Below are 25236 nucleotides of genomic sequence, written 5' to 3'. Positions count from 1 at the left end.
GCCTTCCTCATCAGCATGCTTCCTACATCTCAGGTACTTTGAATCTTTTCAGACACTTTTCTGAGTACTTTTCTGATTCCTTCAGGTAGAGATAGTGTGCTTTTGTTTTTATTGGTTTACATTTATTTTGTTTTATTGCAGTCATTTATCTTACCTCTCTCCAGATCCCCTCCTCAGCCACAGTTCTTAGCACTTGATTTCAGGTTCTCATGCACAGGAACTCAGCTCCCACTCAGTGCACATCCTGATACAGTGAATGTTCAATAAAATAGTTGAATAGCTTCCAATATTCAATGTCATTATAGTGTATTTTTAACTGGATTTATATAATGTTTTACCCTCCCATAGAAGTAACCTGTTTGCTTTCTTTGTGCGTACATGTGTGTGTGAACATGTGTGCGCACACATACACACACACTTACGTGTGCATTATATGTGCACACGCACACCTACCAGTACTGGGGCTTACACTCAGGGTCTCTTCCTCTTGCTTAGCTTTTTTACTCAATGCTTATACTCTACCAGTTGAGCCACAGCTTCACTTCTGGCTTTTTGCTGTTTAGTTGGAGACAAGAGTCTACTGGATTTGTCTGTCCAGGCTTCACATCGCAATCCTCAGATCTCAGCTGCTTGAATAGCAAGAATAACAGAAGGCATGGAACACAAAAAGAAAATTACTCTTTGAAAATTACTCTTGGGGCTGGGAAGGTGGCTCAGTGGTAGAGCACTTGCCTTGCATGCATGAGGCCCTGGGTTCGATTCCTCAGCACCACATAAGCAAAAAGAAAAAAAGCCAGAAGTGGCGCTGTGGCTCAAGTGGTAGAGTGGAAGCCTTGAGCTGAAAAGCTGAGGGACAGTGCCCAGGCCCAGAGTTCAGGCCCCACAACCGGACCCAAAAAAACAAAACAAAACAAATTACTCTTTGCTGTGCCACTCAAAGATTATATTTAACCGAACAATATGTAGAGTAAAAAATACAGTGTTCAGAAATCAAGAAACAGGTCTTCACTTGGCAGGCGTATGCAAAGGAACTGTTCTCATTTAAAGGAGGAAGAACAAGTATGCTTGCCAGCACTGCATGTGACTCCTGACCTTTCCCAGAGCGTGTAGTTTAGTCAAAGCCAGCTCTTATTTTTATAGAGGGGTAAAGAAAGCAGGAGGTAAGTAGTAACCTCTTTGGTCTTAGGTCAAGGATATATGGCTTGCAAAGTGGTGGCACTCATTGGCTCCTCTGAGCCTCAAAGTCTAATACACAAAGACACACACATACCAGAAAGCTGGTTTAAATGAGTTATCTTCATAAAGCTTTTTTTTGTTTTGTTTTTGGTTGGTCATGGGGCTTGAACTCTGGGCTTGGGCACTGTCCCTGTGCTCTTTAGCTCAAGGGGAGTGCTCTACCACTTGAGCCACAGTGCCACTTCCAGTTTTCTAGTGGTTTATTAGAGATAAGAGTCTCAGCCAGGCGCTGGTGGCTCACGCCTGTAATCTTAGCTACTCAGGAGGCTGAGATCTGAGGATCGTGGTTCAAAGCCAGCCTGGGCAGGAAAGACAGTGAGACTCCTATCTCCAATAAACCACCAGAAAACCGGAAGTGGCGCTGTAGCTCAAGTGGTAGAGCGCTCGCCTTCAGCTGAAGAGCTGAGGGACAGTTCCCAGGCCCAGAGTTCAAGCCCCATGACTGACAAAAAAAAAAAAAAAAAAAGAATCTCACGTACTTTCCTGCCTGGGCTGGCTTTGAGCCATGATCCTCAGATCTTAGCCTCCTGAGTAGCTAGGATTACAGGCGTGAGCCACTGGCACCTGGCTCATAAAGCATTTTTAACACCAGAAGCTAACAGAAGCCCTGGTTTTATTAGAGGACCTTAATTCTGTAATACCCTTACTGTCCTGCCTGTGTTGTCCTGATTTATAATAGAAGCAGATGATATTTGAAGTTTCTTTCCCTTCACACTCTTTGTTTCCTAACTTCCATTTCAGCAACTTTCCATTCCTTTTTAAGACAAAGCAACTGCCCAGAGTAGTCTGGAAATAATCTTCTCAAGTTAACGAAGAGCTCTGGATTATAGGTAGAAGCACGTGTATTTGTGTGTGTGTAAGCTCTTTAATTTGACTAGTAATTTCATACTTACTAGGCTACTAGTCAATTCTAACCTATTAAAGACCATTTTTTCCTGTTTTGTCAGGTGCTCTGAGCAGTTCCATTTCTTTAACAGAATCTGAGTTTTGCTTCTAGGTTCCATTTTCACACTTTGTTACAAGGTTGAATCTTTGTTTCTTCTCATCCTTTCAGGCTTTATTCCAGTTAGCTGTTTTGCTTAAATCTAGAGATCTTGATGTAAGTTTGGCCTCTGAAGAACTAAGAGAAGCAGGTTTCCTTATGATTACTGCAGAGTGGTTGCTTTGGAGAAGCTTCTTGCAGAGGGAATCAGGGCTGGTTGTTGAAGCAGGTGGAACATTATAATGTATGATTTCACCTCTGGAGAGCTGAAGACAGTCAAAGCACACTGTACTTCTTCACAGTAACTTCACTGATGATTTTTTTTCCCAGCAGTTCTGTGTTTTGTTCCTGTTGGGGTAATTATTTGCAAATACAACATTTCACAGTTCTGAATCACAGGGGAGTGTTCTTAAATGCCCTAATCATTTCAGAAATGTTGATGTCAATGTGATCTGTTTGGTTGGATGGAAGGTTGACTTTATCCTCAGACCTCATTTTTCTCTAGTCACAATCTTCTGTTGTGAGGCCTTTAGACAACAGTTGCTCTGAGAACATTCGGTTGTCGGCAACAAAGTGCCCAATTGGATTCTCACTGGCTACACTCTGCCCGCCTACTCGGTGACCTGGCCACATTCTCACTCATTCTCTGGAGTTTTAGTTCACTGTCAGGCACTGATCCTAGCAACAGACTGTGTTTGTCACTGACAGAAACCATCCTGTAGAACCAGCTTCATTGGAGTGTGTACTCTGTATGAATGCAGAAAGATCATGACAGATCCAAGTAAGGGGATTTCAGGGAATGTTGAAGATTCTGCCATAGTCTGTGTTGGGTGCATTTTCAAGTAAAAAAAAAATTGGTAGCTGTTTTTCCTGGGTGCTTATATTATTGTGGAAATTTAGTATTCACTACATCTCATATAAAAAAGACAAATCATAAATGATCATTTTCCACTTTATATAACTGTATTTCCACTTTAGTGGTAAAAACCAGTTGAATTTTATGTGTGCTGTCCTAGGCAATAGATTGGTTTTATAATAGTTTGATTTGGGGCTGGGAAGGTGGCTCAGTGGGTAAAGCGCTTGCCTTGCATGCGTGAGGCCCCGGGTTCGATTCCTCAGCAGCACATAAGCAAAAACAAAAAAGCCAGAAGTGGCGCTGTGGCTCAAGTGGTAGAGCACTGGCCTTGAGCTGAAGAGCTGAGGGACAGCGCCCAGGCCCAGAGTTCAGGCCCAAAGACCGGACCCAAATAAATAAATAAATAAAATAGTTTGATTCATATCATCCCTACTCATTAACCTTGATCACTTTCTTTTTTTTTTTCCTTTTTTTTTGGGGGGGGGGTGGGGAGTCCGGTCATGGGGCCTGAACTCTGGGCCTGGGCGCTGTCACTCAGCTCTTCAGCTCAAGGCTAGCGCTCTACCACTTAAACCACAGCACCACTTCCGGCTTTTTCTGCCTATGTGGTGCTGAGGAATCGAACCCAGGGCCTCATGCATGTAAGGCAAGCGCTCTACCACTGAGCCACTTTCCCAGCCCCAACCTTGATCACTTTCTGTTGTCTGTATCAGTACTGACTTGTAGCAGTATACCGTAAGCTACTTGTGTCATCTTTTTTTTAATTTTTTTTTTATTTTTCTTTGGTCAGTTGTGGGCTTCAACTCTGGGCTGGCTTGGGCGCTGTCCCAGTGCTCTTCAGCTCAAGGCGAGCACTGCCGCTTGAGCCACAGTGCCACTTCCAGTTTTCTAGTGGTTTTTATTGAAGATAAGAGTCTCACGGACTTTCCTGCCCGGTCTGGCTTTGAACCGTGATCCTCAGATCTCAGTCTCCTGAGTAGCTAGGATTACAGGCGTGAGCCACCAGTGCCCGGCTTACTTGTGTAATCTTAAATTTCTTAGTAGCTACATTAAGTAGAATGGGCCAGGTCTTGATACATGCTTATAGTCCTAGTTACTCTGGAGCCTGGAATTTTCAGCCTAGGCAACATAGCAATACCTTCTCCCCACCAAAAGCAAGATGAAATCAGAGTACTCTGTTTTAATTAGTATATACTTAGCTTCTTAATCCTGAAAATCTAAAATATTTCAGTATTTTACTAAGATACTGTCCAATTTTTTGTTGGTGGTGCAGTGTTTGGAATACACTCAACAGCAGGCACACATGATCATGCTCAGTGAAGTTAGCTAGGGCTCTAGTGGATAGTGTAGATCTGTAGCATCAAATCTGAGTTCCTGAACTGGCATTCATTCATTCCAAGCCCTGCCCATAACTTTACTTTGCACTTTCCGATGCCTCCCTTTTCCCAAGCCCCAGCCCCACTTAGTTGTTTCCATTCCTTCTCCCGTTCCCCTTTGTGCCTGTGGAAATTGGAGGAACCCCCTAGGGCCTAACTCCAGAGCCTGTACCCTCCCTTGGCAGCCCTTAGGGAGCCTGTAGGTGGGTTCCCTGTGAGTAATCAGGCACTGCCTGCCAGTGGGAGAGAGGCTCAGGCAGGCGGGCTCTCTTCCATCCAGCCATTTGCTGCATTCCTAGCACAGCAGTGCTCACAGAGCACACATGTGCTGGTGGCCTCCATTTGTCCTGAGGAATATTCTTGTCCTTTGCTGTTGGGTAGGTGCTGTACTGATGTCCTTGGGATCTTAAGCGATCTCTCCAGCAGTTTTCTTTGCCTTTGAAATGTGTGTGTGTGTATGCGTACTTGAACAGACAAGGCACTATCTCTGAGCTGCTTTTACTCAAGGCTACCACCTTGGAGTACTTGTACCACAGCTCCACTTCTGGCTTGTGGGGAGTAGTTTACTGGAAAGGTTCATCCCTGCCTGGGCTGGCTTTGAACTGTGATCCTCAGATCTCAGCCTTCTTAGATTACAAGCGTTATCTACCAGCACCTGGGATCTGAAATACATATTGAATAAAATTTCTTTCATATCTGGATCAATTCCATTGTTGTAAAAGTATTTGTGTTCTTTTTTTTGGTTGTAGGGCTTGAACTCTGGGCCTGGGCGCTGTCTCTGCGCTCTTCAGCTCAAGGCGAGAGTTCTACCACTTGAGCCACAGTGCCACTTCCAGTTTTCTAGTGGTTTATTGGAGATAAGAGTCTCACGGACTTTCCCCGGGCTGGCTTTGAACCGTGATCCTCAGATCTCAACCTCCTGAGTAAGTTAGGATTACAGGTGTGAGCCACCGGTGCCTGGCTATTTGTGTTCTTTATAGTCTGAAGCTTTGGCTTCTGGAAGAGAGGATGCACTAATTTCTGAATAGAAACAACTGGGATGCAGCTGGGCACTGGTGGCTCACGTAATCCTAGCTATTCAGGAGGCTGAGATCTGAGAATTGTGGTGCAAAGCCAGCCTGGGCAGGAAAGTCCATGAGACTCTTATTTCAGAAAAAGCCAGAAGTGGTGCTGTGGCATAAGTGGTAGAATGTTAGCCTTGAACACAAAGAGGTCAGTGCCCAGGCCCTGAATGCTAGCTCCAGGACCAGCAAAAAAAGAAAAGAGCCGGGTGCCCATGGCTCACGCCTATAATTCAAGCTACTCATGAGGCTGAGATCTGAGGATCACGGTTCAAAGCCAGCCTTGGCAGGAAGTCTGTGAGACATCTTTAACCACCGGAAAACTGGAAGTGGCACTGTGGCTCAAGTGGTAGAATGCTAGCCTTGAGCTGGAGAGCTGAGAGATGGCACCCAGGTCCAGAGTTTAAGCCCCACCACCAACCAAAAAAGAAAAAGAAATAACTTGAATAAAACTTGATTTCCAATTAAAAAAAAAAAAAAGGAACTAGATTTCAGATGTACTTGTGGTATGGGTTACTCTGGTTTTAGCCTGATTCTGAACCTATGTCTCTTCCCATTAGATAACTTGTTCTCTCTAAGAAAATGGCAGAACAAAAGAAGAACTTTTCCACCACAACCTTATTGGGAAGTTTAATGCTTCTTTAAAAGTACTCTTTGAATTTATCTTTCCTCTAAAGAGATTTGACTGGTGGAGTTTCTTCTGGGATCTTCTACCCTTGTAAAATGCAAACAGGTGCCTGAAAGGTTGTGCTCTATTCTGGGAAGAATCTGATTAATGTTGAAAGCTGTGTGGGGCAGACTCAGCCTGCTGACAGATGATTAGCGGGTGCCAGGAGCTGACTGTAAACACTATCTGTGTTTAATGGTTTTCTTTGTGAAGGACATGCATAGATGAAACCATATTGTATTTAAAGTTAATTGTGGCTCTTGGACTAGAGAAAATTCTTTCCTTGAGCAGGCAGTAGTGAAAAGAATGAATGAATCATCAGATGATGTGGCAATGACTGTAATGGTAGTCTACTTTAACATAAATTGTTTCATTTAAATTTGCAGTGAAAGGGGCTGGGAAGGTGGCTCAGTGGTAGAGCGCTTGCCTTGCATGCATGAGGCCCTGGGTTCTATTCCTCAGCACCACATAAACAGAAAAAGCCGGAAGTGGTGCTGTAGCTCAAGTGGTAGAGTTCTAGCTTTGAGCTGAAGAGCTGAGGGACAGTGTCCAGGTCCAGAGTTCCCAGTGTTTAGGCCCTAGGACCGGGGCGGGGGTGGGGGGCAGGGGTGGAGGGCGCGGGGAGGAAGATAAGTGAAAGTGTAACCCCTATGAAATAAGAATTCCTCAAAAGAACTTCCTAGTAAACTATTGTAAATTTTTGTAATAGTTTCTCACAACTACTTTAAAAGAGGCTGCAGTGCAGTCGCTGTTCTGGTGAGGAGGTGTCCTCAGTGTTCTCTTCCCCTCACCTCCACTGTCCTCTCTAAGGTGTCAGAGATGGCCCTATCTACAGGCTACACCGAAGCTGATCACCTACCCAGCCTACTGCTTCTGCTTTTTCTCTCCATGCAGAGGGCAGAGAATCTTTTTTCTTTTTTACTTTGTCATTGTTACTGTTATTTAAACTGTGTTGTGAAAGTTTTCAAATAAATATCAAAGTGGAGAAGATGAGCATTGCTCACATTCAACTTCAACAATGATCCATTCATGGCCAGGCTTGTCTCATCTCCTCCCGCCCCTACTTACTTTGAAACAAATCCCAGGCTTCATATCATTTAATGAGCTAGTTTGGAATTGCCCCAAAGAGAGATCTTGCTTACTGGTTGGTCACATAGTGCCCCAGTGATAGTAAGTCTTTAATCATCATACTTGTCTGCCTATGCTACTTCCTCTCTCAGAACCTATTTGCTTTTGTTAGATAACGGCTGTCACTAGGAAAAAAAATCTGTGTCCATTTCATGTTAAATCAAAGATGTAGATAGATGTACAGAAATGCAAATGCTTATATAAGGAGAGAGTTTCATGCTCAGGAAGTCTTTGAGATTATTTAGCTCCTGCACAGGATGCAGCTAAGTGGTTGAGTGTTTGCCCAGCATGTACAAGCCCCTAGTTACCCACACTAAACTCACCATCCTCTCTCCCCACATCCAGAACACATGCTAATGATAAAGGTAAAATTCAAAGGATACAGACTGGTGTGAACTGTCTACTTGTTGATTGCTTTGCTTTTAGTCTCTTATTTCCATAGCAACTATTGTACATATTGTTTATAGATATTTCCAGAAGGGCCATCTAAAGTCTTAATAATACTATAAATGTTAGACATTTCCCTCTGTTACTTTAAAGTTAGTAGGCAGAAATGGACTTGCCTGGGGCTGGGAAGGTGGCCCAGTGGTAGAGTGCTTGCCTCGCATGTATGAGGCCCTGGGTTCGATTCCTCAGCTCCACATAAAAACAGAAAGAAAAAAAAGCCAGAAGTGGCACTGTGGCTCAAGTGGTAGAGCGCTAGCCTTGAGCAAAAGCAGCTTAGGGACAGTACCTAGGCTCTGAGTTCAAGCCTAGGGTGAGGAAAAAAGAAAAGGACTTGCCGTTGGAAGAGAGAGAATGAGCCTGTGCATTGCATGGGGTGGGCACAGAGAGTATGTGATGTTGACTTCCATACTTCACTGACTTTCTTGAGTACTGGTGTCCTCTTCATAAAGGGGGAGCTAGCTCAGCAGCAGCTCTGTGGACCTGTGAAAATCTCCACCAGTGCTGGTTGATAGAAACAGCCTAAGCTGAGCCATAGTTGCCATTCTACCTCCTAGTACTCACATCAAGTAATAGAAGAATGGTAAAGTTTAATTTTAATAATGGATTCTCTTTAGTATATTATATCCAGAATACTACTTCAGTCTACAGTGAGAACTTGGACTTTTTTCACAGCAAGTATTTTATATTTGGGGCAGGGCTTACCTGCCATTCCAGGTGCTCCAAAGCCACTTGTGGCCTTTGCTGCTGTAGTAGAGAGCATCGCTGCACAGGTTAAAATTCTGAAGCCTCAAAGAGGAAAGGACCAGTTTGGTTCTTTTCAGATATTGGCCAATATCTGATGTTAGAAATTTCCTGCTTTGGCTGGGAAGGTGGCTCAGTGGTAGAGCGCCTGCCTTGCATGCTCAAGGCCCTGGATTCGATTCCTCAGCACCACATAAGCAAAAAGAAAAAGCCGGAAGTGGTGCTGTGGTTCAAGTGGTAGAGCGCTAGCCTTGAGCTGAAGAGCTGAGGGACAGCGCCCAGGCCCAGAGTTCAGGCCCTATGACAGGACCCCCCCAAAAAAAACAAAACAAAAAAACAAAACAAAATAAATTTCCTGTTTTGGCAGTTTCATTCTTGTTGCTGGCAATCAAACCTAGGCTGTCATGTATGCTAAACATGCTGTCCTACTGAATCACCATCTCCAGGTCTGCTTCTGCTGTTCTCATGTGTTATCACTTATTTCAGCACTTTAAAGGAAAAAAATCAGTTTTGTCCTCTCTCATAAAATTCTTCTTTTTCTGTGCCAGTCCTGGGGCCTGAACTCTGGGCCCTCAGCTTTTGTGCTCAAAGCTAATAATACTCTACTACTTGACCCACAGCTCCACTTCTGGCCTTTTTTGTGGAGATGAGAGTCTCACAGACTTTCCTGTCTGGGCTGGCTTCTAACCACACTCAGATCTCAGCTCCTGAGTAGCTAGGATTACAGATGCGAACCCAGATTCTTTTTTTTTAGAGGTGATATATAGCAGGGTTACCTTTACATACATCAGGTGATAAGTACATTGCCTTCCTTTTGCTTATTATCATCTGTTCCCTCATTCTCTCCTATTCCCTCCCTTCCATCCCTGCCTTACGAGTTGCTTGGTTCACTTTCATCAAACTCCAGTATAGCCGGTGGGCTCTGATGCTGCACTTTTTCACCCATTTTCCACTGATTCTGTGCCTTTCCCCCACCTTCCCTAAGATGTGCATGTGTATACACCGTATATGAAGTAAACAATACAGAGTCATCTAAAAATGAAAAGACAAATTAAGAAAAGGTCTTTTATTTCCTTATCTTTGGAGTTCATTTCAGTATGTATATGAAATATATATATATATAAAGAGGTGCTTGGGTATTACAACTTGGTGATTTTTCTCCTAAGACTCTCTTTTTCTGGTCTCACCTATATGGGCCTAGAATCCTGTATAATTTGTCATATCCTGTTGGTTTTAAATATAACTTCTGCGTATCAGGGAGAATGTGTACCATTTGTCTCTCTGATCTTTGCTTACCTCACTCAACATGATTTGTTCTAGTTCCATCTTTTGCCCTGCAAATACTATTATTTTATCCTTTCTAGTGGCTGTGTAAAATTGTATATAGGTGCCACATTTTTTTGATCCATTCATCTATTTTGGGATGTCTGTTAACCCAGATTTTTATATACAAAATGATACTCCTGCTGAAACGGAACTCTTTCATAGTTGGTTGGCAGTGCCATCCTGTGGTAGCACAAATGTTTATCCATGAATAAGTGAGTGACCAAATTGTAAGCAAGATAATTTGACTTTGAAATGTTAATGTGTATTGAATTCAATTTGAGCATTTTTTAGGGTGACTTTCAGATGATGATGATGCACTAGCATGTAGTTAACTTCCTAAGACGTTGTTATGGTGCTCTTGTCCTTTCCTTAGGGGTTGCGGATGGCGTTGGTGGGTGGAGAGACTATGGAGTGGACCCATCTCAGTTCTCAGGGACTTTAATGCGAACGTGTGAGCGTTTGGTGAAGGAAGGCCGGTTTGTGCCGAGTAATCCCATTGGAATTCTCACCACAAGCTACTGTGAGTTGCTGCAAAATAAAGAACCTTTGCTTGGTAAGTAAATAATGTTGTTTCCTCTTAAAGGAGCTACTAATCGGTTAAAAACAAAGCCAAGAAATTGACCTGGCATTGTAGTGTTTTTTTTTTCTTTCTTTTTTTTTTTTTGTTAGTTGTGGGACTTGAACTCAGGGCCTGAGCACTGCTCCTAACCTCTTCAGCTCAAGACGAGTGCTCTACCACAGCACCACTTCCAGTTTTCTGGTGGTTTTGGAGATGAGAGTCTCATGGAGGCTTTCCTGCCCAGACTGGCTTTGAATCACGATTCTCAGATCTTAGCCTCCTAAGTAGCTACGATTACAGGCATGAGCCACCAGCACCCGGCTTAGTGTAGTATTTTTCTAAGGCTCTTCCTATAACTGAACAGTTTGGTGAAGGAGTTGTGAGCTCTCCCTCAGGCAGGGGCTGATGCCCGCATGTCTGCAAGCCTTCCCCTTTCCGCTTTATTTGGGACAACCAGTTGGAAAGAGTTGTCCTGCTGTTTTATACTTTAAAAGCTTTGTTTTTTCTGATGTTTTTTACCCTACCTCTGCTGACTTTGTCATTCTCCTTGTGTAACTTGGAGATAGAAATAAATTTAAAGCCATGTTAGTGGCTTACTTACATTGAATATTGTGATTACTTTTTTCCTCCTAAAACACATTGAATAGCCATTTCATTGCCATGTGTGATGTATACTTAACCCACATATCTGTGTACCACTTGGTAACTTAAATTCAAGCAAGTTTTACTGAACTTCAGTTAGCTATAACTGTAAATAATAACTTTACAAGAATCGGTGGTCTTTTTTTTTTTTTTTTTTGGTCGGTCATGGGGCTTGAACTCTGGGCCTGGGTGCTGTCCCTCAGCTCTTCAGCTCAAGGCTAGCTCTCTACCACTTGAGCCACAGCACCATTTCTGGCTTTTTCTGCTTGTGTGGTGCTGAGAAATCGAACGCAGGGCCTCATGCATGCAAGGTAAGCACCCTACCACTGAGCCACCTTCCCAACCCTGGTGGTCATTTTTTTAAGCTAGCAATGGCCAAAAAGTCTACAAAGCAAATGTAATTTTAAGAGCCAGCCAGTAATTGTTGATGCATTTCTCCAGACATCCAAGTGCATTGTAAATTCTTGGTCCTCACAAGGTTGTCCCTCTGCTGCACCAAGGGCTTGTAGAAGGAGCTCTGGGATAAAAAATATTTCCAGCCCGGCGCCAGTTGTTCATGCCTATAATCCTAGCTACTTAGGAGGCTGAGATCTGAGGATCACGGTTCAAGGACAGCCTGCACAGAAAAGTCCGCGAGACTCTTATCTCCAATAAACCACTAGAAAACTGGAAGTGGCTCTGTGGCTCAAGCAGTAGAGTGCTTGCCTTGAGCTGAAGAGTTCAGGGACAGCGCCCAAGCCCAGAGTTCAAGCCCCACGATCACAAAAAAATAAAATAAATTCCATTTTAACATGGGGGATTTGCCTGGGTGCCTGACGGGTGGGTCAGCCATCTGAATATCACTCCGTTCTCAATGCAGCTTGGTGCAGAAGCCATTTGCCCTCCCCCCCATCTCTGCAGAAGGAAGAATCTAGATCTTAGCAGCCTGCGGGCTTTCTTCCTATGTGTTGACCCTGCCCAGGTCATAGCTGATGTTTATGGGTGTGCAAAGTAGAAATAATACTACTCAGTGTAGGAAAGAAACTCAAAATGCAGCCTGTTGGTCTTTGAAGTTACATGATGAAGATGTGTGCAGAGGCACCTGCCTCCATTGTGTATCGCTATCTGGTTCCTTCCTAGGTAGCAGCACCGCGTGCATTGTGGTGCTGGACAGGAGTAGCCACCGCTTACACACAGCCAACCTGGGGGATTCCGGCTTCCTAGTGGTTAGGGGTGGTGAAGTTGTGCACCGGTCTGATGAGCAGCAGCATTACTTCAACACTCCATTCCAGCTCTCAATTGCTCCCCCAGAGGCCGAGGGAGTCGTCCTGAGTGACAGGTAATTTCCCTGGTCCCTTCCACTACCCCCTTGAGTACAGATAATCTCCCTGGCTTCTCCCACTCTCCCTATTCCCCCCCCTCCTCCGTGAGTGACAAGTACTTTCTGGCCCCTCCTACTTCCCCCTTGAGTGACAGGTACTTTTCTGAGTCCCTTACACTTCCCCCTGAATATAGTGAGACAAGTATTTCCATCTCATCAAGAAGACCTTTCGATGGGTCTGTGAAAGATACTTTGAGACATTATAGCCACATAGTATTATTTTTTATGTGTGTGTGCTGGTACTAGGGCTTGAACTCAAGGCCTTGTTCTCTGGCTCTGCATTTTCGCTTGCTCACAGCTAGCATTCTATTTCTTGAGTCATACCTCTCGTCCAGTATTTTTCTAGTTACTAGGAGATGGAGAACCCCAGACTTTTTGTGCAGGCTGGCTTTGAACCTTGATCCTTCAGATCTTAACTTCCTGAATAGCTAGGATTACAGTTTTGAGCCACTGTAGCACTTATCCACATTGAATTCTGATAGACACCTAGTAACTTGACAGGAGGGTAAAATACTGTTTCACAATCACGGTATATCAGTTTTTCAGCCATCAGCACATGGGGCATGCAGTATGCTTGTTAAATTTTTCTGGGGAGATGAGTCATTATTCTGCATGCCTCTGCTTGGACAGGTTTTACATACATTGTAAGAGAAGCTAACAATAGTAACTTCCCTGTTCTCAGGTCATTTTCTTATGGACAGTCAATACAACTTCAGAGAGTGGAGTCAAAAGTGGTCTTGTCCTAGCCAGATACAGTGGCTCACATTTACAATGCTAGCTACTTAGGAGACTTAAGAATGGAAGGCCAGCCAGGGCACAAGGCTTGTGAGACATTATCTTAGCCAATAGTGGGGCACAGTGGCTGGCGTGCACCTGTTATCCCCATTACACAAGTAGTGTACATAGGAAGAACATGGTCCAAGCTAGCTGGAGAAAAAAGGGAGATGCTATCTCAGAAACAATCAGTACAGCCAAGTTCCCATGGTTCAAAGCCAACCTGGGCAGGAAAGTGCATGAGTCTCTTATTTCCAATTAACCACCAAAAAGCCAGAAGTGGAGCTATGGCCCAAGTGGTACTGTTAGCCTTAAACAAAAAACTCAGCAACAGCAGCATAGGCTCTGAATTCAAGCCTGAGTATAAGAAAAGAAGAAAAGCAGAGCAAAAAGAGCTAGATGTGTGACTTAAGCAGTAGAGCTATCTACCTAAGCAAGTGCAAAACCACGAGTTCAAGCCCTAGTATTGCAAGATGTGAGAAGGGAGGAGAGGTAGTAGGAGGGAAAACATCTGAAGCAGGAAAGGCAGGAGCCATGGCCCAAAAAGTAGATCACTTGCCTAGTCAGCATGAGGTCTTGAGTTCAAATCCCTGTACACCCCCACACACGAAAAAAAAAAAAAAAAGAATAAAAAAGAAGCGGTCTTGTCCTTCATCAGGACTGTGAGAGTGTCTGGAGATGTTTCCTGATCCTGTGACATTTTCTCTAAGTTCAGTTTTGTTTTTTGTTGTTTTTTTTTTTTGGGTCCGGTCGTGGGGCCTGAACTCTGGGCCTGGAAGCTGTCCCTCAGCTCTTCAGCTCAAGGCTAGCGCTCTACCACTTGAGCCACAGCGCCACTCTGGCTTTTTTCTTTTTGCTTATGTGGTGCTGAGGAATCGAACCCAGGGCCTCAGGCAGGCAAGGCAAGCACTCTACCACTGAGCCATCTTCCCAGCCCTGTTTTTGTTTTTTGTGTGTGTGCGTGCGCACGCTGATCTTTCAAAGTGTGAAGCAGAGTCTTCTAAAACAAGTTGAAATTCTTTGAATTCACATTCCCAGTTTTGTATCTTTGATCAGAATAGAGCTGAGATGGTTTCAAATTTCACTACCTCTAATAACCTTACAGGATCTGTCATGAACACCGGCAACCCATTAATGGCCTTCTGTTAAAAAAAAAAATAGACAACTTCTAACAAGTGCCATTTGAAGACTTACTTTTTTTGTTGGTCGTGGGGCCTAAACTCTGGGCCTGGGTGCTGTCCCTCAGCTCTTCAGCTCAAGGCTAGTGTTCTACCACTTGAACCACAGCACCACTTCTGGCCTTTTCTGCTTATGTGGTGTTGAGGAATCGAACCCAGGTCCTCATGCATGTGAGGCAAGCAATATACCACTATACTGCCTTCCCAGCCCCACAAATGCCATTTTGTTGTTTCTATTTACTAAATCTTCTTAAGCCAGGTAAAGATTGTTTCTGCCATCTTTGTCTCCAGGATGAACATACAGTATAATTGGGTATTCTGCATGGGGAATAATACACAATGTGCAGTGGTTCGTGTCTGTAATTTCAATACTTGGGCCACTGAGGATTGTGAGTTTGAGGCCATTCTGAGCTATACAGAGAGACCTTATCTCAAAAATTAAACAAAAAATCTGCTTGCTGCTGACTCCTAGAGAGAGGGAAGCACTTTTTATTTAGACTGACTGCTATAATCAGAAGAACGTTTGATTGTATATTTTGTTTTTCAGTATTAGCCATGTCAGATAACAGTTCTAGAGAACAGTACTCTAATTTCCTTCATTTGCTGCTTCCTGATATTAGCTTCTTTTTTTGGGTGCTGGTCCTGGGCTTGAATTCAGGGTCTGGGTGCTGTCCCTGATTGTTTGTGCTTTTTTTTCTCAGGGCTAGTGCTCTACCACTTGAGCCACAGCTCCACTTCTGGCTTTTTGGTGAAGATAATAAAGAGTTTCACGGACTTTCCTGCCCAGGCTGGCTTCTAACTGCAGTCCTCAGATCTCAGCCTCCTGAGTAGCTAGGATGACAGGCATGAGCCACCAGTTCCTGGCTTGCTTTACCTTTAAGTGTGAGAGCCCTGCCTTGTCCACAATGCACACTGTTGAACAAGGTTAGGCCACACTGAACTGCCCTGCCAGCAAGGTGGAGGTGGCCTTCCCTGGAGTCCAGAGCCTGCTTGCCTGCCCACCAGCATGTGATTGCAGCTTGCCTTTCAGTGCAGTACCCTTTCCAGCAGAGCAGCACAGGGTGTTCAGTCAAAATGGGCAGAGCTGCAGCTGGCAGAACACCAAGCTCAGGGATGGGGGCGGGGATTAGCAGAGGAAGAACTGGCCAATAGGAGCACATCCTCCCTTCTGGGGAAAGAAAAACCTCAGCATAATCAAGTGCCAGTGCCAACCTGATCATTAATCTATGCTCTAGAACCTGACAGCAGACCACAGTGTCCTGCAGAAGGGCTCAACCTGACTCCTGCTCTTCCTCCAGCCTGGGTGTCCCTGCCTGTCCGACACTCTGGTCTGTAGCAGCACTTCCCAGCTTAGAGGCATGACTTCTATAGCTGTGTCTACAGTTAAGAGTTAAGATGAGTGCAGGTTTGTCATTACAAAGGCACGGTGCTTAATGTGTGCCATAGCTTCCCTGTGCCATGAAGGTGAGCAGGTTTTGCTCAAGGCTTTGTGTGTCCCCAGGCGCAGCCCACTTTGCTTACTTGGTGTTTTGTCTTCACATAATTCCTGACCTGTGACTTACACAGTGTTGGATTCTGTCAAGCTTGGGGTGCTTTGGTTCTGAACCCTTTTCTGTGAGTCAGCATGTAAGGTTTTTTTTTTTTCCTGGCCATTATCCCTAATTACAGATTACAGGTGAAAGCAGACTAGCTACCCCCCTCCCCACCTTCCTAGTCTCCGGAGGTCCCAGTGGTAGCAGTCCTTGAGTGTCTTGGTTTCATTTCTGCATTTAGGAATATTTGCTCTTTGAGCCCCTCCATTTTGGAGGGGCAAATACTGGGTTTTGTTATTAGTCAGCTAATCATCTGACAGATATTTCTTAAAGGTTTATGACCAGGCACACTCACAATTATATGACAATGTAGTTATTAGTGACTTTGCAGGTCAGTAGAGGGGACCTTACCAGAGGGCTGGCTCCTCCTGGTGAGGTGAGGTCCCACACCTTGCCTTTGCTGTACTGCTGTAACCCTGAAGAGTGGGGCTGATGCCTGGCAGAGAGCTGCCTTCTGGGTTTTAAAGGCCCTTAGAAGATTCAGGTGGGGGTGGGTTGCTTGCTTGCTTGCTTGCTCGCTCGCTCGCTCGCTCGCTCACTTGCTCGCGCACACGTGCCTGGGGCATGAACTCAGAACGTGGGCACTGTCCCTGAGTTTTTCTGTTTAAGGCTAGTGCTCTACCACTTGAGCCACAGTTCCATTTCCAACTTTCTGGTAGTTGATTGGAGATAAGAGTTTCACAGACTTTGCTGCTCAGGCTGGCTTCAAGCCAGGATCCTCAGATCTCAGCTTCTTGAGTAGCTGGGATTATAGGCATGAGCCACCAGCAACTGGGTAGACTTAGTTTTACCTGGTGATTTCATTTAAGCTTTTGAAACATGTATAATAGTCTTCAGTTAATTTTTCTGAAGGTTAGGAATTTGAGTGCCTCTGATAGCATGTAGAGATCCTTATTACATTATGAAAATGACTTCCTTGTTTTTGCCACAGCCCAGATGCTGCTGATAGCACATCATTCGATGTCCAGTTAGGAGACATTATCCTGACGGCAACAGATGGACTCTTTGACAACATGCCTGATTATATGATCCTCCAGGAGCTAAAGAAGTTAAAGGTAATCCACTCAAGGTTAGCCCTCTCAAGAATAGCCCCTCTCTGGGCATTGGGTTTTACTGAATCAGTTCTTTGTCTTTGTGTAGTTTTGGAAAGTACTGCTTTGTGAACTTTAGGTAAACAATAGCCATAATATTCCAAGCAATTGTAATGGAAATGTCCCTAAGAGAACTGGAGGGGAAAGTGGCTTTTCACTTGAGTCTTTAGCAGGGTGTCTAAGTAGGAAGAGTGCAGAAGCCATTTCTTGTATTTTAATGGTGTTGGCTTCTTTCTCCTTTTATTCTTTTTGTCTACTCTTTTTCTTTTATATTCCCTGGACACCCAGCAGGTGCTGAGGCTGAATGACAGCAAGTAGCAAGGCTGAGGAACCCCAGTGGTTGGAGCCACAGCAGAAGGGCAGCTGAGACTCATATAGAGCAGAGCCACAGGCGGTGGAAGCCAGACCTTTCAGAGTCCTAGCTTTATGAAAGTGCTGACTCTGGGAAAACAAATCTTTCTCCACCTCTTCTGATCCTTCTTAGCTGCCCAAGGAGTCCTTTCCATACTTGTGAAATGGAGAGTAAGGTCTGGTCTCAGGGCTGTGCTGTTTGGTGCTCCCTGCGGTGGCAGGTGATAAGCAGAAGCTGTGTAGGCCCCACCCATGTGGAGTTCACAATTGCCTAGAGGGGAACCCTTACTGGGGAGATGAATGGATGAATTAATGTGATTGGAGACCATAAGGGAAGGGACTAGAAAGTAGAGGGGACTGGCCCTTATGATTGCTCAGGGAGGCCTCCTTGAGGAGGGGACATTGAAGCCGAGACCTAGTAATACTTAGACCAAAAGGATTTAGAACTTGTTTCAGAGCTGAACCGCATTTCATTTCCCACCTCCAGTTTGTAGCTGAAGAGGTTGAAGTGTCAAGAAAAAGGACATAGCCAGAGCAGAATCTTTGCTCACGGTATAAAGCCCTAAAAGTGCCTTCTGTAGGATACCCAGCAACTCTTAAGAAGTTGGGGCACACCCTCAGCAGGGGGCTTGAGAAGTCACTTGTCCCTCCACCCCATTTTAGCAAGGATGACTGAAGCATGTCAAGTGAGAAAGTAAAAAATCAAAATTCAGGGGCTGGGAAGGTGGCTCAGTGGTAAGAATGCTTGCCTTGCATTCATGAGGCCCTGGGCTCAATTCCTCAGCACCACATAAGCAGGGGGAAAAAAAAGCCGGAAATGGCACTGTGTCTCAAGTGGTAGAGCGCTAACCTTGAGCTGAAGAGCTGAGGGATAGCGCCCAGACCCAGAGTTCAGGCCCCACAACCGACCAAAAAAAAAAAAAAAAAAAATCAAAATTCAGACTTCAGGAAGTGCTGTGCTTAGTGGTAGAACGCCAACTGGAGCAAAACAGTCAAGTGAGAGTGCAAGGCCCTGAGTTCAGGCCCCACGACTGACAAAAAAAACCCACCCACAAAGCATGAAGATTTCAAGGCCAAAGACTACCACAGCAGATAACCTCCCATTCGGGGTGGGCAGGCAGTAGGAGAGAGGGCCTGGTGCTATCTATCACATCTTCTCTAAAGTGAGACTTAAGTGGCAGAAAATGTGCTTTGGACTGGAGGCCTGGCTCAAGTGGTCAACACTTGTGTGGCAAGTACAAGGCCTTCAGTTTAAATCCTAGTTCAAAGTAAAGCAAATAATGTAGAGATAAATGTTTCTGTGCAGTCCACCTGCGTGCAGAGGTCACACAAGGCATTCTGGTGAAAGTAACTCTGTGTCCTTTCATCTTAGAATTCGAATTATGAGAGTATACAGCAGACTGCGAGGAGCATTGCTGAGCAAGCGCACGAGCTAGCCTATGACCCAAATTACATGTCACCTTTTGCACAGTTTGCATGTGACAATGGGTTGAATGTGAGAGGTAAGCATTCCGTGGCTGAGTCTAGGAACTAAGTTGGGACTTGGTGGTGTCTGGGCTGAACATGATGCCTCTCCAGCCCTGATTGCCTTTGAGCAAGGCCAGCGGGGAGAGAGCTCGCAGCCCCTTGTGGCTTCCTGTGGCTCCGCAGGGTATGGCATCATTTGCCTGCCCAGTTGCCCCAGCAGACTTTGAAAGTGTGAGGCTGCCCTGAGCAGCCCTCCTGTCTCCTGTGCCCCTGTATGTAGCTGTGCACACTGCGGGACAGTCAGGGCCGAGCTCATGCTTCAACGCGGCCATGCAAGGTGTGTGCAGCCCTGGTCAGCTGGAGTCACCTCATGTATCCTCTCTGAACACACAGGCAGAGAGGCAGCCCTTTCCATAGACTGCCTGCTCTAAGGTAGCAGGAAAGCTTCAATTAAATCACCCATCTATTGTCTTTATCATGCTTATTTTTTCTTCTTTTCTGATGGGGAATATTGGTGCACCAACCCTGCTGAAATACAAGCACTTGCATTACTATTCCTGGGACTTACGGTATTTTTCTTTGTCTTTATCATTTATTTATTTATCTATTTATTTATTTATTTAGCCAGTCCTGGGGGCTTGAACTCAGAGCCTGGGCACTGTCCCAGAGCTGCTTTTGATCAAGGCAAGCCCTCTACCACATGAGCCACAGCATTACTTCTGGCTTTTTCTGCATGCTAGGCAAGCCACATTCCTGGCCCCAAAAGTTTGTTTCCCAGATGACAGATTTCAAAATAAACAAATGTGAATAATTCTCAATAGTGTCTATTTTTAGCAGGAATTGACCTTTTTTTAAAAATTCTTCAACCCAACGTCTTTTTTCATGGAGTTGGCATTTCTGCTGGGCTTCTTTGGAAGCATGCCGATAGGTTCTCATTGGTGTTTCAGGTGGGAAGCCAGATGACATCACCGTCCTCCTGTCTATCGTGGCTGAGTATACAGACTGACCGGCCAAGCTGTGACTCCTGTCCTTCCTGTCGCCGCCTCACTTTCCCCAGCCTTGTGCGCTGATCCTGCTGGCGGGAGACCGCAGTGGCCTGTGATGCAAGTGTGACGCAAGCCTGGTCCATTTGCCCCAGCGCCTGAGGTCTTTGTTGAGAACCACTATTGTCGTTCACTTGCTGTGCCGTGGGCAGCAGCTGCAGGGAGCAAATGGGAAGGGGGCCTCCGCCTCTTATGGAGGGAGGAGTTCCAAACCTCTTGCTTTTCGAAAGCAGTTAAATGAGTAATGTTGGCAAAGTGGGTTCAAAATTACAGTGTGTTAAAGGAATTTTAAGTCTTACACCATTCATATGTAATGATAAGTCTACTAGGAGCATACACTGTGTGTCACCTGAGTGCGGCAGGCCTCACTTTGTCCTGGTCGTTGGGTATGGCTTGGTGTTTTCACCTGGAGTTTAGAACCCTGCTCTGAAACAGCTCTGGGTTGCTATATCGCAAATTGGAAGAAAATTTAAATTTTAGGTCTGTAGTTACAAATACTCCATGCTTTTTAAAAGATGCTTAATTGTATTCCTGTGGTTTAAGTTTTGGCATTTTTTTGGTTAGTCCAAATCACAGGCTGGTGGTGGCCCAGGGGAGACTCCGTACCTGAATTTTTAAATGGAAATAGTACTCAAGATTATGAAACCTCTCAAGGCCTACAAGTTTAATGTTGTAGTTGAAATCCACATGCGTACCCTCACAGCCCCCGTCTGTGAGGGTGCCCAGGCCTCGTGGGCTGAGACAGCAGCCAGAGCTCCAGCTACACACTGGCTCTGGGGGGCTGTGGTGCTGTGGAGGGTGCTCGGCCTCCCCGGGAGCCTGGCTTCCTCAGCGCATGCGCCTTGCCCCTTGAGCCCACAGGAAAGCTCCTGGCGATAACCTGACCTGTGCTGTTACCCTGGGCAAAAGGGAGGGTTTCTGAATCAAGCTTAATGTTTACAGTTTCCGAAGAGCCATTTTGCCGTGTATAGTCCCCTCCAAACCACCGCTGGTTTCCCTTACCTGCAAGCGCAAACTTATTTTTAAAAGGTTGTGTACAAGTGGACAGTTGTATGTAAAGATATATTTTTGGGTCCGTTTTTTTCCCCCTTCATTAACTTGGTGGTAGAAAAATATATATACTTAGAATCCTTAAATTAAAGCCATGTTTTATATATGTCAGGTAAGGCTGGTGTACAGATGCGAACGCAGCGAGGCCTGCCGAGAGTGTGGAGGAAGCCGCTGGCATTAGAGCTTAGCTTGAGGTTACCTCAGTGTGTTTTAAAAGATTTTGTTTGTGAATTTGTACTGTATATTTGAGTAACTGTCAAGCTTTTGTTTTATTTAAATTGTTGAACATGTACCATGTACATGTCATTACTATATTTCAATGCATCATGCTTGTAACAGGCATTTCATTATAAGAATGAGTTATTCATTTGTAAGCCGTTCAGTAATTTATCTACTATTCCTAAATTGGCATAATGTTAGATATCTATTTTGAATCACCTTTACATGTCAGAATGCCTTAACTACCCTAACTTGACAGAACAGAATCTTTGGTGAGGAGGTGGGGAGGGTTGGAGACTGCTTTCATCAGACAGGCCTCCGTGGCAAGTGGTAGGGTATTTATTTTGCACAAACTATTTGCAGTCTCTGTGTTTCAAAGGAAAAGAAAGTTGCATCCAGAGGGGTTTGTGAAAAGGAATAGCTTCACACTAGGACTGGTGACTTCACCTCTTTTGTTTGGGTTTGTAATTATTTTTGCTCAGATGTATGTAGCCTTACGATCTGGATATGTTTTACATTAATTTTCCAATGCTGACATTTAGTTTCTGGTAAGAGAGAGCTGGTCAAGTTACTGGCTTTTCTCTGCTCTCATTTTACCCATCAAACAATCTTTGTAAAGCTAGATTAGTGGTGTTTTACACAACTTATTTAATCAACTTATTTTCTGAGCAATGATTGTTAGAAATCGACAGTGTGGTTCCAGTGACACTGAAAAACAGGGGCAAAGAACTGGGTTTCCCAGTGGACTTGACTTTGGACCTGGCCTGTGGGTTAGTGAGGGGGAATTCTCTCCATAGCCCTGTCCTTATTGTTAAGCACTTACTGTGACTGCCCCGGGCCAGCAGAGTGAGTGTCCTCCAAGGCGCCGAGGCCCTGGCCAGCCCTGGTGGCTCCAAGTCACCCACCCAGGCTTCAGCCGTGCGGCCCAGCAGGGTCACTTGGCCCCATTAATTCTGCACCTATGTGTGTTTGTTGTTTTAAATCAAGCCGTGTAGACACACGCATTTGCCTCATGTACTGGACTTTTATAACAAAAGAGAAAATTTGGATTTCTAATTCACAAATGGCAAATTATACATCCCTCTTTGGACGCACCAAAGACCCGTAAAGTTTATAGCTTTCCATCTATATTTATAAAGCAATACTGTACTATACAAATCAATATTTTTATCACATGCTTGAAATTTTTATTTTGTTCTGTTTTAAAATGTGCACTCTGAACATATCAGAAACTTATTTCTTCCTGTGAACTTAAGCTGCCTGCGCACAACAAAAAAGAAAAAAAAAAAAGAATTACCAAATGGAGAGAAGGTGGGGAGAGTGGACAGGCTCTTAATTAAAACACTGAAAGGAGAAAGGAAGTGGGGGAGAGCAAGTAGTTTGTCCTGAGTCACTGAACTCATGCCTGTGGTGTGAGACTGGCGGTAATGAATAAGCAGCTATTCCCTGTGTGTGTCTGGGGCTGGGCTGTGCCTAGATGAGAAACTCGGTTCCGACCTCTCCTGCAGCTGCCCTTCTTCAGGCAGTGTAGCCTGCAGAGGCATCACTGCAGCACCGCCTGCCAGCCTGCCACATCGGTTATAAGGCAGGACCGTGTGTGGTCACTGGAGAACCTAGCACCAGCTCCCGGGTCCTTGTCACCCTATACCAGCTTTCGCTGATGGAGCTGCTGCATTCAGTTTCTCTGGAAACCGAGTCACATTTTTGCATTTAACAAATTTTACAATACCACAGAAAACAAAACCTGCTTAGTAAACAAAATATGAAGCAGAAAACATTTGGAGTCTGTTGTTGTTTTTTTTTTTTAATTCAGTCGGTTGCAAAATTGAACTTCTCAATTAAAACCAGTGTCCACGTGAAAATGTAACTTCGCAGGTAGTGCATGGCAAGATGCCTAGGTAGGAAGTGAGCAAAGTTGAGTCTGTGTGTACTAACAAGCTGCTTTTTTTCTGTTAAGACTATCATTATTTGTCTTACCCAAGAGGCAGTTACCTGAATTGGATGTCTGAAATATAACTTATGCAGGAATAGTTCTGTAAATACATTTAAATAAACTGTAAAGATATTTAATAAATATAGTATTTATACTAATGTGTGTAGTTGGTTTTTCTTTTGTTTCATACTTTGAGTTTGTTGTTGTTCCAGGCTGGCCTGAAATTCAGTAGTCTTGTCCTGTTTCAGCCTCCCAAGTGCTGGAATTACAGGTGGGTGCCACCATGCCTAATTGAATATGACTATGTGTGAAAGACCAGCTCTTGACACTGAGTTTGTTGGTCATTTCCAAGTTTTTGGGTTTTTTTTGGGGGGGGGCCTGGGTGCTGTCCCTGAGCCTCTTTGTACTCTAGGCTAGTGCACCATTTCCAGCTTTTTTAATTAGTTTATTGGAGATAAGATTTTCATGGGGACTTTGTTGGTGGTGGTTGGGGGGCTTGAACTCTGGGCCTAGGTGCTGTCCCTGAGCTCTTCAGCTAAGGCAAGTACTCTACCACTTGAGCCCCACAGCACCACTTCCTGTTTTCTGGTGGCTCATTGGAGATAAGAGTCTCACGGACTTTTCCTGCCTGGGCCATACTCAGATCTCAGCCTCCTGAATAGCTAGAATTACAGGCGCGAGCTACAGGTGCCCATCTCTCATGGGGACTTTTCTACCTGGGCTGCCTTTGAACTGCAATCCTCAGATCTCAGTCACCTAAGTAGCTAGGATTACAGACATGTGCCACACGCGCCCAGCTCCAGGTTTCTTTTCCTGACAGTGAGCCCACACTTCTCAGCTATCATCCTCTGTCTTCTACTTGGAACTGCCTTTTCTCAACAGGTGATTTCCTATGACTGGCAAGCTTCCTCAGAAAATGATCAGCATGTGACATGGAACAGTTTTCCCAGCTCAGGAAGGCTCTGTGCCTTCAAAGGTACACAGTGCAGCTTGTTTGCATACACCCAAAAATTTTAAAAATCTGGTATCTTTAAACTTAGCTCTGTAAGGGCTGGAGTGGCTCTGTGGCACAGTGTTTGGTGTGTACAAGGCCCAGAGTTTCCAGCATAAGAATATGTAAAAATAGCCCCGGGTAGGGCACCTCATAGGGATAAACATGCTGTTCCTACCAGGACAGCGCTAGGCCTGGCTTGCTTGGTGATGCACCAGAAACTGGAGCAGTAAGTGCTTAGCCGTCATCTGCATTGGTTGAATATCAGAAATTTGGTGTCAGCCGGGTACTGGTGACTCATGCCTGTCATCCTAGCTACTCAGGAAGCTGAGAACTAAGGATTGCAGGTCACATCCAGCCTAGGTAGTAAAGTTTGTAACTATTTCCCCCCTCCCCCCCACCCCCCTCCAATCCTGGGACTTGAACTCTAGATTCATGGACTTTCCTGCCTGGGCTGGCTTTGAACCTTGATCTTCAGCTTCTAGCCTCTTGAGTAGCTAGGATTACAGGCATGAACTCTGTGAGATGTTATATTCAGTTAACCAGAAAACTAGAAATGGTGCTGTGGCTTAAAGTGGTAGAGCACTAGCCTTGAGCAAAAGAGCTCAGGGACAGCGCCCAGGCCCTGAGTTTAAGCCCTGTGACTGACCAAAATAAGGAAAAGAAATTTGGTGTCATCAGAGTAAGCATGATACCCCGAAATGCTCAGCCTGCGATGTGAGGGGGTGGAGTTGAAGGTATGTGGGCATTGCCAGTTTCCACAAAAGTCCTGCTAACAAGAGCCGGGCGCTGGTGGCTCACGCCTGTAATCCTAGCTACTCAGGAGGCTGAGATCTGAGGATCGCAGTTCAAAGCCAGCCCAGGCAGGAGAGACCGTGAGACTCCTATCTCCAGTAAACCACCACAAAACCGGAAGTGGCGCTGTAGCTCAAGTGATAGAGTGCTCGCCTTGAGCTGAAGAGCTGAGGGACAGCGCCCAGGCCCAGAGTTCAAGCCCCACGACCGACCAAAAAAAAAAAAAAATCCTGCTAACAGCCATTTTCATTCATGGAGGGACATCTTGGATGCGCTTGAGTTTTATTGGGTTACTGTGGGCAGTATGACTCATTACTAAGCTGTAAGAGCCAAATTCACTGAGCTTTCACTTTAAACTGTTCACAGTTCTA

General features: G+C 44.9%; 1 protein-coding gene across 1 annotated transcript in view; it reads left to right on the top strand.

Moving 5' to 3' along the window:
- Nucleotides 1-23237, top strand: part of Pptc7 (protein phosphatase targeting COQ7) — a 40888-nt gene extending 17651 nt beyond the window's left edge. The window contains exons 2-6 of the mRNA XM_042669015.1: nucleotides 10194-10373; nucleotides 12141-12339; nucleotides 16857-16980; nucleotides 18740-18869; nucleotides 19782-23237. Coding sequence (XP_042524949.1) covers nucleotides 10194-10373; nucleotides 12141-12339; nucleotides 16857-16980; nucleotides 18740-18869; nucleotides 19782-19840 — 692 coding nt within the window. The 3' untranslated portion in view covers nucleotides 19841-23237. The remainder of the gene's footprint in view (nucleotides 1-10193; nucleotides 10374-12140; nucleotides 12340-16856; nucleotides 16981-18739; nucleotides 18870-19781) is intronic.
- The last annotated feature ends 1999 nt before the right edge of the window (nucleotides 23238-25236 follow it).

This window comes from Dipodomys spectabilis, unplaced genomic scaffold, assembly GCF_019054845.1.
Source record: "Dipodomys spectabilis isolate Male_0828 unplaced genomic scaffold, ASM1905484v1 ptg000480l, whole genome shotgun sequence".
NCBI classification, from domain to species: domain Eukaryota; kingdom Metazoa; phylum Chordata; class Mammalia; order Rodentia; family Heteromyidae; genus Dipodomys; species Dipodomys spectabilis.
This window is presented reverse-complemented; position numbering and strand designations above follow the sequence as displayed.